This window comes from Staurois parvus, unplaced genomic scaffold (assembly GCF_062004578.1).
Source record: "Staurois parvus isolate SC_StPar_1 unplaced genomic scaffold, SC_StPar_1.0 ptg000173l, whole genome shotgun sequence".
NCBI classification, from domain to species: Eukaryota; Metazoa; Chordata; class Amphibia; order Anura; family Ranidae; genus Staurois; species Staurois parvus.
Genome location: NW_028317969.1, coordinates 2,741,316 through 2,755,492, shown reverse-complemented (window position 1 = coordinate 2,755,492; position 14,177 = coordinate 2,741,316). Strand labels below are relative to the sequence as shown.

At 51.4% G+C, this 14,177-nt stretch overlaps 2 protein-coding genes across 3 annotated transcripts in view; one reads left to right on the top strand and one right to left on the bottom strand.

Moving 5' to 3' along the window:
- Nucleotides 1–3,142, bottom strand: part of DLG2 (discs large MAGUK scaffold protein 2) — a 2,035,798-nt gene extending 2,032,656 nt beyond the window's left edge. Inside the window, exon 1 of one of the 2 annotated variants that reach the window (XM_089676759.1) lies at nt 2,451–3,142. In XM_089676759.1, the coding sequence (XP_089532885.1) occupies nt 2,451–2,469 (19 nt within the window). In that variant the 5' untranslated portion in view covers nt 2,470–3,142. The remainder of the gene's footprint in view (nt 1–2,450) is intronic. The other variant, XM_089676760.1, reaches the window with a different exon arrangement.
- A 34-nt stretch (nt 3,143–3,176) lies between these two features.
- Nucleotides 3,177–14,177, top strand: part of TMEM126A (transmembrane protein 126A) — a 28,871-nt gene continuing 17,870 nt past the window's right edge. The window contains exon 1 of the mRNA XM_089676770.1: nt 3,177–3,333. Coding sequence (XP_089532896.1) covers nt 3,331–3,333 — 3 coding nt within the window. The 5' untranslated portion in view covers nt 3,177–3,330. The remainder of the gene's footprint in view (nt 3,334–14,177) is intronic.

The window sequence follows — 14,177 nt, the reverse complement described above, 5'->3', positions numbered from 1 at the left end:
ATAAATAATTGCAAAAAAAAGGTTTACAATGGGAAAAAATAGTACATTACCCTTAAAAAAGTAACAACATTATTGCAGCGTACAGAACATGAAAAAAGTGCTAAAAAATAAGCAAGCCCTTAAAAAAATAATAACATTAATTGTAGAGCATAGAACATGAAAAAAAAGCGATAAATAATAAGCAACTGCAAAAAAGTATAAAATGTAAAAATACAGAAAAATAGTATATTATGCATTAAACTTAAAAAGAAAAACAATAATTATAAAATAGAGAATATGAAAAAATAGTGATATAGAATAAATAACTACAAAAAAAGTATAACAAGTAAAAATGCTGAAAAATAGTATATTACACATCACCCTTATAAAAGTAACAACATTAATTGTAGAGTATAGAACATGAAAAAAAAGCTATAAGTAATAAGCAACTGCAAAAAAGTATAAAATGTAATAATACCAAAAAATAGTATATTACGCATTAAACTTAAAAAGAAAAACAATAATTATAAATTATAGATTAGAATTAAAGATTAGAAAATGAAAAAATAGTGATAAATAATAAATAATTGCAAAAAAAAAAGTATAAAATGGAAAAATATTATATTAAACAGTAACCTTAAAAAAAATAACACTAAATTAAAGAATATACAAAAATAGCAAAAAATAACTGCAAAAAAAGTATTAAATGTTAGAATATTGGAAAAATAGTATGTTACACAGAAACCTTAAAAATAACACTTAAAAAATAGCAATAAAAACCTGCAAAAAAAGTTTACAATGGAAAAAATAGTACATTACACATTACCCTTACAAAATGAAACAAAAAAAAAAAAGATAAAAACACAAAAAAAAGTGAAAAATAATAAATAACTGCAAAAGAGGCAGCACAATGGCTAAATGATTAGCACTTCCGCCTGGCAGTACTAGGGTTGTTGGTTCGAATCCCAACTACAGCATCACCTGCCTGGAGTTTCCATGTTCTCCCTGTGTCTGTGTGGGTTTCCTCCGGGTACTCCGGTTTCCTCTCACACTCCAAAGACATGCTGGTAGGTGAATTGGCTCCTGACTAAATTGGCCCTAGTATGTGTATGTATGGATGCGAGTTATGCGGGCCATAGATGGGTTGAAAATCGGCCGATTTTTCGGCTGGAAAAAAAAAAAAATTGGGGGGGGGGGAGGAAGAAGAGGAGGAATTCCAGTTCGCTATTATATTTTATATGAAAAAGTATTGCAGTTGCAGCAATGTATCTACTTGTATCCAAATAAAACATCTGTATCTGAAATGGATACAAAATGGATATATTGTTGCCAGGGGCGGACTGACAACTCATGGGGCCCCCGGGCAATAGGGGATCGTGGGGCCCCGTGTCCTTGCCAAAACTCAAAAAAGCCTATGAAAAAGGTACCAGGAGCATCTTATGGGACCCCCTACTGACCCCGGGCCCTCGGGCAGTGCCTGAGTTTCCAAATGGTCAGTCCACCGCTGACTGTTGCAACTGCAAGACTTTTTCATTTCAAATAGAATAGCGGAGCTCTCTGCAAGGGACAGAAGTAAAAATGCCGGCCGTAGACGGGACGAAAATCGACCGATTTTTTTACCGTTGGTAGTAACGTCGGCCGATTGAACCACTGATTTTTCCTTTTTTTATTTAAAAAAAAAACAGCCAATTTTTGACCTGTTATGGCCTGCATTAGGGACCTTAGATTGTATGTTCCTTGAGGGTCAGGGACTGATGTGAATGGAACCACAACCATATAATATGAGGTCAAACCTAAACACTTTCAAATTGTATGTAATCAGCCAAGCCCTTGCACTTCATAGTTTATATATATATATATATATATATATATATATATATATATATATATACACACACACACACACACACACACACACACACACACACACACAATATACAAAATAAATATACATATATATATATATATACACACATACATACATATACACACACATACATACATACACACATATACACACATTATACAATAGTTAGTAAAATTTTGTAAAAATTGAACAAGAAATTTGCATAATGTGCAGCCAGCTTGGACCTTAGATTGTACGCCCCCTGAGGGTTAGGGACTGATGTGAATGTCCAATATATATGTAAATTAACAGTGTTATATAAGTACCTGAAATAAATACAAATAAATAAAATATATATATAAAAAAAAAAAAAAAAAAAAAAAAAAAAAAAGGAAAAAGGAACATTAACAATTACCCTTAAAACAAAAAATATTATAAAATATAAAAAAACACAAAAATACACTTTGAATAAAAAAGTATATGGTATTAAATAACTGAAAACATGAAAATCGCACTAACAACTTAATAATACAAAAAAAACAAAACAAAAAAACAAATAGACAAGAAAATAATTTTCTTTCAGAAAGCACGGTACAAGCAGAAGGGGAAGTAATGAATAGCCCACCTTTCTTGTTCACTGGCATGCTTAGTAATACCCCTCACTGGCTGTTACGGAGGACACCGAGGTGGGTACAACCAGGAGTAGTTCAGGTCTGTTATTAAAGTCAATGCCAATGTAACTCAAAGTCCAGCATGACGAGCCGGGTGACCCCCGAGAAAGGAAAAGACGGGAATGTGTGGCGGTGTAGTCACCGGGGCATTACAGATCCAGGAGGAAGGCTGGCTAGACATTTATTGGATTATTTTAACAGATGAAAAAAAAATCTGCATAAAAAAAAATATTGCCATCTGGATAAAAAAAAATAAAGAATCTCCAAAAGTTGTGATGAAGTCATGCTGCTGGGGTGGCAAGCAAGGCACTGATCCTCCACAGGCTGGCAGGAGGGGGGGGGGTGAAGCTTGCTTGGCTCCCCCCTGGCTGTGCACACACACACTGCTTGGCTGTGATGTCCCTGCGGTGCCAGTCACCAGCTCATCCTATGTGTGTAATGTGTGCCAGCTGCAGGGGGAGGGGTTACAAGGGTGCCATGCAGCCTGGCAGAGAGGGGATTAGGAGGTGGGGGAACCTGCTCCAGGCAGCCATAGCAGGCCAGTGGGCAGCATCAGGCATGGCTGGGGGCAGCACATCGTCTCCCCGGCGCTCCGCAGACACACTCACACACTGGAGGAGGAGGGCGAAGGCGGGGTCATGTCACACACACTGGGCGGGGTCATGTCAGGTGCACACGCAGCTTGACACTCTCTTTCTCAGAGCGCGCCGCGGTCATGTGGCCTCTGACGCTCGGTCAGCTGACCGGCCAACATGGCGGCGCCCAGCGGAGAGGCACGCTGAAGGTGAAAGTGGGGAAGGAGAGGCGGAAGCCAGACCTGCCGGGCACCTAGTGATGGTAAGGGGCTGCTGGGTGATCAGGAGACCGCATGCTAAGACGAATGGCGCTTTGATATGACTAATACTGTATATAGGGGAGGGGACGCCTGTCCGCCAATACAGAATGATAGCATTAGATGTGTCTTGGGCAGAGGCAAGGTCCTCGCACAGCCCTCTGGGAGGGGCTTATTACCGTCTGTGCTGGCCCAGCTTCACCACCCTACATAAGTTTTCAGGTAGCTCCCGGGAAATACTATGAGGGTCACATTGTACTTTGTAGGCAGAAACAAAAACGGTTTTATAAATGAATACCCCATCCCCTTCCATTACATCAAATGCCCCATTAGAATTCCCTCCCCCACGTTACATCAAGTGTCCCCCCTACATCAGACGTCCTTAGGTCAGGCATCCCCATCAGAGCACCCCCTTAGGCCAGACGTCCCCATCAGTGTGCCCCCCCCTTAGGGCAGACGTCCCCATCAGCGTGCCCCCCCCTTAGGCCAGACGTCTCCATCAGCTTGTCCCCCTTAGGTCAGACGTCAGCGTGCCCCCCTTAGGTCAGACGTCCCCATCAGCGTGGCCCCCCCCCTTAGGTCAGACATCCCCATCAGCGTGCCCCCCCCCCCATTAGGTCAGACGTCCCCATCAGCGTGCCCCCCCCCCATTAGGTCAGACGTCCCCATCAGCGTACCCCCCTTAGGCCAGACGTCCCCATCAGCGTGCCCCCCCCCCTTAGGCCAGACGTCCCCATCAGCGTGTCCCCCTTAGGTCAGACGTCAGCGTACCCCCCTTAGGTCAGACGTCCCCATCAGCGTGCCCTCCCCCCCCATTAGGTCAGACGTCCCCATCAGCGTGCCCCCCCCCCTTAGATCAGACGTCAGCGTGCCCCCCTTAGGTCAGACGTCCCCATCAGCGTGTCCCCTTAGGTCAGACGTCAGCGTGCCCCCTTAGGTCAGACGTCCCCATCAGCGTGTCCCCTTAGGTCAGACGTCAGCGTGCCCCCTTAGGTCAGACGTCCCCATCAGCGTGCATCCCCCCCCCTTAGGTCAGACGTCCCTATTAGCGTGCCCCCTTTAGGTCAGACATCCCCATCAGCGTTTCCCCCCCTTAGGTCAGACATCCCCATTAGCGTGCCCCCCTTAGGTTACATGTCCCCTTCAGAGCGGCCCCCTTAGTTCAAACATCACCTTCAGAGCGCCCCCTTAGGCCAGACGTCCCCATCAGCGTGCCCCCCTTAGGCCAGACGTCCCCATCAGCGTGTCCCCCTTAGGTCAGACGTCCCCATCAGCGTGCCCTCCCCCCCCCATTAGGTCAGACGTCCCCATCAGCGTGCCCCCATTAGGTCAGACGTCCCCATCAGCGTGCCCCCCTTAGGTCAGACGTCCCCATCAGCGTGCCCCCCTTAGGTCAGACGTCCCCAGCAGCGTGCCCCCCTTAGGTCAGACGTCCCCAGCAGCGTGCCCCCCCCATTAGGTCAGACGTCCCCATCAGCGTACCCCCCTTAGGTCAGACGTCCCCATCAGCGTACCCCCCTTAGGTCAGACGTCCCCATCAGCGTACCCCCCTTAGGTCAGACGTCCCCATCAGAGTGCCTCCCTTAGGTCAGACGTCAGCGTGCGCCCTTAGGTCAGACGTCACCATCAGCGTGCCCCCCCCCCCCTTAGGTCAGACGTCCCCATTAGCGTGCCCCCTTTAGGTCAGACATCCCCATTAGCGTGCCCCCTTTAGGTCAGACGTCCCCATTAGCGTGCCCCCTTTAGGTCAGACGTCCCCATTAGCGTGCCCCCTTTAGGTCAGACGTCCCCATTAGCGTGCCCCCTTTAGGTCAGACGTCCCCATTAGCGTGCCCCCTTTAGGTCAGACATCCCCATCAGCGTGCCCCCCCCCTTAGGTCAGACATCCCCATTAGCGTGCCCCCCTTAGGTTAGACGTCCCCTTCAGAGTACCCCCCTTAGGTCAGACGTCTCAATCAACGTGGCCCCCCCCCCCCTTAGGTCAGACGTCCCCATCAGCGCGCTCCCCTTAGGTCAGACGTCCCCATTAGCGTGCCCCCTTTAGGTCAGACGTCCCCATTAGCGTGCCCCCTTTAGGTCAGACGTCCCCATTAGCGTGCCCCCTTTAGGTCAGACATCCCCATCAGCGTGCCCCCCCCCTTAGGTCAGACATCCCCATTAGCGTGCCCCCCTTAGGTTAGACGTCCCCTTCAGAGTACCCCCCTTAGGTCAGACGTCTCAATCAACGTGGCCCCCCCCCCCCTTAGGTCAGACGTCCCCATCAGCGCGCTCCCCTTAGGTCAGACGTCCCCATCAGCGCGCTCCCCTTAGGTCAGACGTCCCCATCAGCGCGCTCCCCTTAGGTCAGACGTCCCCATCAGCGCGCCCCCCCCTCTTAGATCAGACGTCAGCGTGCCCCCCTTAGGTCAGACGTCCCCATCAGCGAGCCCCCTTAGGTCAGACGTCCCCATCAGCGTGCCCCCTTAGGTCAGACGTCCCCATCAGCGTGCACCCCCCCTTAGGGCAGACGTCCCCATCAGCGTGCCCCCCCCCCTTAGGCCAGACGTCCCCATCAGCGTGTCCCCCTTAGGTCAGACGTCAGCGTGCCCCCCTTAGGTCAGCCGTCCCCATCAGCGTGCCCCCCCCTCCCTTAGGTCAGACATCCCCATCAGCGTGCCCCCCATCCCCTTAGGTCAGACGTCCCCATCAGCAGGCCCCCCTTAGGTCAGACGTCCCCATCAGCGTGCCCCCCCATTAGGTCAGACGTCCCCATCAGCGTACCCCCCTTAGGTCAGACGTCCCCATCAGCGTGCCCCCCCCCCTTAGGCCAGACGTCCCCATCAGCGTGCCCCCCTTAGGTCAGACGTCAGCGTACCCCCCTTAGGTCAGACGTCCCCATCAGCGTGCCCCCCCTCCCCCCATTAAGTCAGACGTCCCCATCAGCGTACCCCCCTTAGGTCAGACGTCCCTATCAGCGTGCCCCCCCCTTAGATCAGACGTCAGCGTGCCCCCCTTAGGTCAGACGTCCCCATCAGCGTGCCCCCTTAGGTCAGACGTCAGCGTGCCCCCTTAGGTCAGACGTCCCCATCAGTGTGCACCCCCCCTTAGGTCAGACGTCCCCATCAGAGTGCCTCCCTTAGGTCAGACGTCCCCATCAGAGTGCCTCCCTTAGGTCAGACGTCAGCGTGCGCCCTTAGGTCAGACGTCCCCATCAGCGTGCCCCCCCCCCCCTTAGGTCAGACGTCCCCATTAGCGTGCCCCCTTTAGGTCAGACGTCCCCATTAGCGTGCCCCCTTTAGGTCAGACATCCCCATCAGCGTGCCCCCTTTAGGTCAGACATCCCCATCAGCGTGCCCCCTTTAGGTCAGACATCCCCATCAGCGTGCCCCCCCCCTTAGGTCAGACATCCCCATTAGCGTGCCCCCCTTAGGTTAGACGTCCCCTTCAGAGTACCCCCCTTAGGTCAGACGTCTCAATCAACGTGCCCCCCCCCCCTTAGGTCAGACGTCCCCATCAGCGCGCTCCCCTTAGGTCAGACGTCCCCATCAGCGCGCCCCCCCCCTTAGATCAGACGTCAGCGTGCCCCCCTTAGGTCAGACGTCCCCATCAGCGAGCCCCCTTAGGTCAGACGTCCCCATCAGCGTGCCCCCTTAGGTCAGACGTCCCCATCAGCTTGCACCCCCCCTTAGGTCAGACGTCCCTATTAGCGTGCCCCCTTATGTTACATGTCCCCTTCAGAGCGGCCCCCTTAGTTCAAACGTCCCCTTCAGAGCACCCCCTTAGGCCAGACGTCCCCATCAGCGTGTCCCCCTTAGGTCAGACGTCCCCATCAACGTGTCCCCCTTAGGTCAGACGTCCCCATCAGCGTGCCCCCCCCATTAGGTCAGACGTCCCCATCAGCGTGCCCCCCCCCTTAGGTCAGACGTCCCCATCAGCGGGCCCCCCTTAGGTTAGACGTCCCCATCAGCGGGCCCCCCTTAGGTTAGACGTCCCCATCAGCGTGCCCCCCTTAGGTTAGACGTCCCCATCAGCGTACCCCCCTTAGGTCAGACGTCCCCATCAGCGTGCCCCCCTCTTAGGTCAGACGTCCCCATCAGCGTGCCCCCCTCTTAGGTCAGACGTCCCCATCAGCGTGCCCCCCTCTTAGGTCAGACGTCCCCATCAGCGTGCCCCCCTCTTAGGTCAGACGTCCCCATCAGCGTGCCCCCCTCTTAGGTCAGACGTCCCCATCAGCGTGCCCCCCTCTTAGGTCAGACGTCCCCATCAGCGTGCCCCCCTCTTAGGTCAGACGTCCCCATCAGCGTGCCCGCCTCTTAGGTCAGACGTCCCCATCAGCGTGCCCCCCTCTTAGGTCAGACGTCCCCATCAGAGTGCCTCCCTTAGGTCAGACGTCCCCATCAGAGTGCCTCCCTTAGGTCAGACGTCCCCATCAGAGTGCCTCCCTTAGGTCAGACGTCCCCATCAGCGTGCCCCCCCCCTTAGGTCAGGCGTCCCCATCAGCGTGCCCCCTTTAGGTCAGACATCCCCATCAGTGTGCCCCCTTTAGGTCAGACATCCCCATCAGCGTGCCCCCCCCCTTATTATTATTATACAGTATTTATAAAGCGCCAATATTTCGCTCAGCGCTGTACATTACAAAGGGGGACAGAACATGTGACAGAACAATACCAATACAATGCAAAACATGAGGGGATCGAGGGCCCTGCTCTTTCAAGCTTACAATCTAGGAGGGAGGGGATGGTGGCACAGGAGGAGATAGCTGTGGGGGATGGAGTGGTAGGAAGAGTGGAGGAGGTTGGTCAAGTTAGCAGGGGGTGGGGTAGGCTTCCCTGAAGAGATGGGTTTTCAGGGTGCGCCTAAAGGAGAGGAGAGTAGGTGATAATCTGATGGGTTGGGGCAGGGAGTTCCAGAGGATGGGTGACACCCTGGAGAAGTCCTGGAGGCGGGCATGGGAGGAGGAGACCAGGGAACTAGAGAGAAGGAGGTCTTGTGAGGAGCGGAGTGTGCGTGCTGGGCGGTACTTGGATATTAGGTCAGTGATGTAGTTCGGGACAGTATGGTGGACAGCTTTGTACGTCAGCGTTAGGATTTTGAATTTGATCCGTTGCGCAATCGGAAGCCAGTGGAGGGATTGGCAGAGGGGGGTGGCGGAGACAGAGCGGTTGGAAAGGTGAATGAGTCTGGCAGCCGTATTCAGGATGGACTGAAGCGGGGATAGCCAGCGGCGAGGCAGGCCAGTGAGGAGGGAGTTGCAGTAGTCGAATCGTGATATGATGAGGGAGTGGATGAGCTGTTTAGTGGTTTCTGGGGTTAGGAACGTGCGGATTTTGGCGATGTTGCGGAGGTGGAGTCTGCACGAGTTTGTTAAAGATTGGACTTGGGGCTGGAAGGATAGGTTGGAGTCCAGAATGACACCCAGTACTCTGGCCTGCAGGGCGGGTTTGATGGTAGCGTTGTTGGATGTGACGGAGAAATCAATGGGGGGTGGTGTCCGGGCTGGGGGGAAGACAAGAAACTCGGTTTTGGAGAGGTTCAATTTAAGGAAGTGGAGCGACATCCAGTCTGATATGTCGCTCAGTAGGTGTGTGATTCGGGCTGAGACCAAGGGGGTGAGGTGGGGGGTTGAGAGATAGATTTGTGTGTCGTCGGCATAGAGGTGGTAGTTGAAGCCGTGAGAGTGTATGAGTTGGCCAAGGGAGGAGGTATAGATGGAGAAGAGAAGGGGCCCGAGGACAGAGCCTTGAGGGACCCCAACAGAGAGGGGGAGTGAGGGGGAGGTGGTAGCATTATAGGTAACGCTGAAGGAGCGTTGTGACAGGTAGGATGAGAGCCAGGAGAGAGCAGAATCTCTGAGGCCGAGGGAGTGTAGTTTTTTGAGGAGGAGGGGGTGGTTGACTGTGTCGAAGGCCGCAGAGAGGTCAAGGAGTAGGAGCACTGAATAGTGGCCATTAGCTTTGGCGGTTAGCAGGTCGTTGGAGAGTTTGAGTAAGGCAGTTTCGGTGGAGTGTAGGGGACGGAAGCCGGACTGTAGGGGATCGAGGAGGTTGTTGTCGTTGAGGTGAGAGCATAGGCGGGTGTAGACTAGGCGCTCGAGGAGTTTAGATGTAAATGGGAGCAGGGAGATGGGTCTGAGGTTGTTGGGGTCCAGGGAGGGCTTTTTAAGTATGGGGGTGATGTGTGCATGTTTCAGAGGGGAGGGGAAAGTGCCTGAGGAGAGGGAGAGATTGAAGATGTGGGTGAGGGAGCGTAGGATGGAGGAGGAGGAAGGTCGTAAGAGTTGTGAGGGGATAGGGTCGAGGGGGCAGGTGGTGAGGCGGGCATCAGAGAGGATCTTGGAGACTTCCTCGATGGTAGTAAGGTCAAAGGTGCGGAGTGTGGGGGGAGCTTCAGTATGAGGAATGTAGGGTGGGGTGGAAGAGGAGGTCAGAGCAGTGGTGGGGCTGTGGGAGAGGGGTGATGAGGGGGTAGCTGAGTGAGGGTGAAGGGGGTTGGAGAGAGTTTGAGCAGCGACGAAGTCCCTGCGGGTTATGTCGAGGGGGAGGGGGGATAAGGGGGTAGCTGTGTGAGAGGGGACGGGTTGAGAGGGCGCGTGAGTTGCGGCAATGTCCTTGCGAATTGTGTCAATCTTGTTTTTGAAGTGATTGGCAATCTCAAGGGCAGTGAGTGAGGTGCTGGGTGGAGGTGGGGGTGGAGAGAGTAGAGAGTTGAAGGCAGAGAAGAGTCGGCGAGGATTGGAGGAGAGGGCCTTGATGAGGGTCAAGAAGTAGGCCTGTTTGGCAGCATGGAGGGAGGAGGTGTAGGTGCGGAAGGCAGATTTATAGCGGGTGAAGGCTTGTTGGGATTTGGTTTTGCGCCATAGTCGCTCCAGGGCACGACTTTGTCGTTTGAGGGTTTTGGTGTGATCAGTCTGCCAGGGCTGGAGCGGTCGGGGTCTGATGTTGCGTGTGGTTAAAGGCGCTAGTGAGTCAAGGGCTGTTGACAGCGCATTGTTGTAGGCGGTCAAAGCCAAGTCGGGGCAGGACGGGGAGGATGCAGTCGTGGAGTTGATCAGCTGCAGAGTGGAGGGGGGCAAGGTTAAGGTTGCGGAGGTTACGGCTGGTAGTAGTGTGACATTTGGAGGGGTAGGCATTGGAGGATGAGGAGATAGAGAAGGTAATCAGGTTGTGGTCAGAGAGAGGGAAGGGGGTGTTAGTGAGGTTGTGGGGAGCGCAGCGGTTGGAGAAGACAAGATCAAGGATATTACCGTTGGAGTGGGTGGTGGATTGTATGCACTGTGCAAGTGCAAAGGAGGAGGTTAGGTGGAGGAGACGGGCTGTGTCTGGGTTGTCGAGGTTGACAGGGATGTTGAAATCCCCAAGGATGATGGTGGGTAGCTCAGAGGAGAGGAAGAAGGGTAGCCAGGAGGAGAAGTCATCCAGGAAGCGGGGTATAGATCCAGGAGGCCGGTATATCACAGCAATCTTCAGGGGGGTTGGGGAGAATAGTCGGACGCAGTGGGCCTCGAAGGAGGAGAAGGATAGGGAGGGGGTGTTTGGGAGGACTCGGAAGGTGCTCTGCGGTGACAGGAGCAGACCAACCCCACCACCTTTACGACCGTTAGGCCTGGGTGAGTGGGTCCAGGTGAGACCTCCATAGGAGAGTGCAGCAGGGGAGGTAGAGTCAGTGGGCTGGATCCAGGTTTCCGTGATCGCTAGGAGGTTGAGGGAGCGGGAAACAAAGAGGTCGTGGATGGCGGGAAGCTTGTTGCACACCGAACGGGCGTTCAGGAGTGCACATGAAAACGGGGGGGAGATTTTAGGGAGCAGGGGGACAGATACTAAGTTGTGGGGGTTGCAGTAGGACGTGGAGGTGGGAGGGTGTTGAGCGGGTGAGGGAGATGGAGGGCCAGGATTCGGGGAGATGTCCCCTGCGGCTAGGAGGAGGAGAAGGGTGAGAAAGGTAGCATGGGAGCGGGATGTGCAGGAGCGTGAGAAACTACTAGTGGAGGTGTTCAGGTCAGTGGGAGAGCGGAGTAATAGGAGGAGGTGGTGGGTGCCATAGAGGGGCGAAGGAAGCAGTGAGGACACAATATGCAATTGTTTGGGAGGGGCAGAGGGATATAGTGAATGGATTTTGGGAATGGAGGAGAGGAAAATGAGAAGGAGGAGTGGAAGAGGCATTTTGGGGAGGTGAAGAGATAGTAGGGAGATGATAGCAGTGAGGGGGAGATGTACAGGTTGTGGGGTGGAGCAGAGGGGTAAAGAAATGAGATTTGGGAACAGAGGATAGTAATATGATAAGGAGAAGAGGGGTGTATTATATAAAGGTACACAGAGTGGGTCTCAGGCATGTAAGAGGTTTCCCAGGGTGTTTGCTTGCAGTCTTCCAGCATGCAGTAGAGCTTCTTGCTGTTGTTGTGTCTTCCTGCTGCTTGAGTTCAACTGCTGCGTTTAACTGCTTCTTCTATGCAGTCGTTCTAAGCCGCACTCCATCATAAGCAGCACCCCCATCAGAGACTGTGCCCCCCATCAGAGATCTCCCCCATGAGCTGATCTAAATTTATAGGGAGATGCTCAAATGAGCATTCAACTCCACCCCAATTAGAAGCTGATAAGGATCACATGAGTAGTGAGGGATGTTTCTCTCAGGAAACAGACACCAGTCGTAAAACGGGTGCAGCTAAAGGTGAGAGCTGGTCAACATATACACAAATATAAATACACCATTTGTTCTGAATATAGCAGGAGTCAATGCGTTTTGGAGTTAAGAGTGGAGGTAGGAGAAAGGTGCATTTACCTGTGAAAGTAGAGAAGGCATAATTAGATTGCTGCGTTTAACTGCTTCTTCTATGCACTCGTTCTAAGCCGCACTCAATCTGAAGCAGCACCCCCATCAGAGACTGTGCCCCCTTAAGTCAGACATCCCCATTAGCGTGCCCCCCTTAGGTTAGACGTCCCCTTCAGAGCACCCCCCTTAGGTCAGACGTCTCAATCAACGTGCCCCCCCCCTTAGGTCAGACGTCCCCATTAGCGTGCTCCCCTTAGGTCGGACGTCCCCATCGGCGCACTCCCCTTAGGTCGGACGTCCCCATCGGCGCGCTCCCCTTATGTCGGACGTCCCCATCGGCGCGCTCCCCTTAGGTCGGACGTCCCCATCGGCGCGCTCCCCTTAGGTCGGACGTCCCCATCAAAGTCCCTCCTTACATCAGGTGTTTCCATCAAAGTTCCCTCTTAACGCTCAGAAGATTTTCCCCCCCTTCATGGCCAGGCCATTTTTTTCTGCTATTCAGTACTGCACCACTTTAACTGGTAATTGCTCGGACATGTAACATTGTACCCAAACGAAATGTATAATTTATCATTTTTTTCACACAAATAGAGCCTTCGTTTGGTGGTGTTTGATGACCTCTGGGTTTTGTATGATATAAATGAAAAAAAAAAAACAATAAGTTTTACTCTTGCTATATAACATATCTAATAAAATTAAAAAAAAAATAATTTCTTCATATATATAGACCAAAATGAGTTCTGCTACATGTCTGTGGTATATATAAAAAAAACAAAACATTAAGTGTATGTTGATTGGTTTGCGTGAAGGCATCTACAAACCTATAGTGTTATAGTGCCTACAAACTGGTATATATAGTGGAATTTATTTTTATACTAGTAAAGGCAGCGATCAGCGACTTCTAGTGGAACTGTGGTAGTGTGGCAGGGGAGTCTGACACTAACTGACATTTTGCGGGAACTGACTAACTGCCATCTCCAGTGACACCAATACAGTGGTCAGTGTTAATACTATACACTGTCACTGTACTAATAACCCTGGTTGGGAAGGGGTTAATGTCTAGGGGCAATCAAAAGGTTAATTGTGTGTCTAGCAATGTGTACAGTGCAATGTGTGGTGTTTTTGCTCCCTACTTTTCAGGGAGAAAAAAACAGTACATCACTACTGTCTGTACAGAGCCCTGTGTTGTTTGTCAACACAGAGCTCTGTTCTGTCATTCGTTCAGCCAATCGGCAGGTTCCTGAACCTACTAATTGGCTTGTACTGTAGCGAAAGATAGCACAGACAGGGCGGCAAGTGTGCACCCCCAAACTGGAAGTGCCGGATCACGTATTTATGCGTGATCCAGGACACAGCGGATGTCCTGTAGCAGTAAATCTATAGGTGGGGGTCTGCAAATGGTTAATTTAGGTGTCCCCATCGCAGTGCCCCATTAAGTCAGGATACCTAACAGAGTGACCGCTTACCTCTTCAAAATGGCCTACTGTGTGTTTGTAGGTGTAGTAGCAGGGTGGGATGTGGGGCAGGTCCAGATAGAAGAATTTCTGTCCTGTGAATGTTGGTGAAGCACAGTATTGGTTTCTAGGATATCAGCAGTCTTAGCAACCGAAGATGGAACCCTGATGGGGGTTGGTGGGGGCCAGATCCTAAGAACCAGCCTTGGTTTTTTTTTTTTTTTGTTTTTTTGTTTTTGCTTTCTCTTCTTATTGGGATTACCCACCAATGAGGATACTGCTTTGGGACGTCCTATGGTAATGTACTGTTCTCGTGTGTCTCAATGAACAATAAATGGGTTTTATGTATGTGACAGAACGCCTGACACCTGCAACCAAGGACTAGATGACACTAGCTTAGGTGCATCTGGAGCTGTTTATTGAACAGAAATTCAGTTTTTATACACTTCAGAAATAGGGGCAGTCTTCACATGAACAATAAAAACTAATATTAAACATTGGGTTCAATATTCCTTACTGATTAGGTAATGAGTTTAAGTTGACACAAGACTAATCCCATCATGTAGGAACCTCCAGGAGGACTAGCCAACAGGCAGAAGTAATAGGTGATTCGGTTAACAATGGGACAAAGACACAACGTAAGCACATCA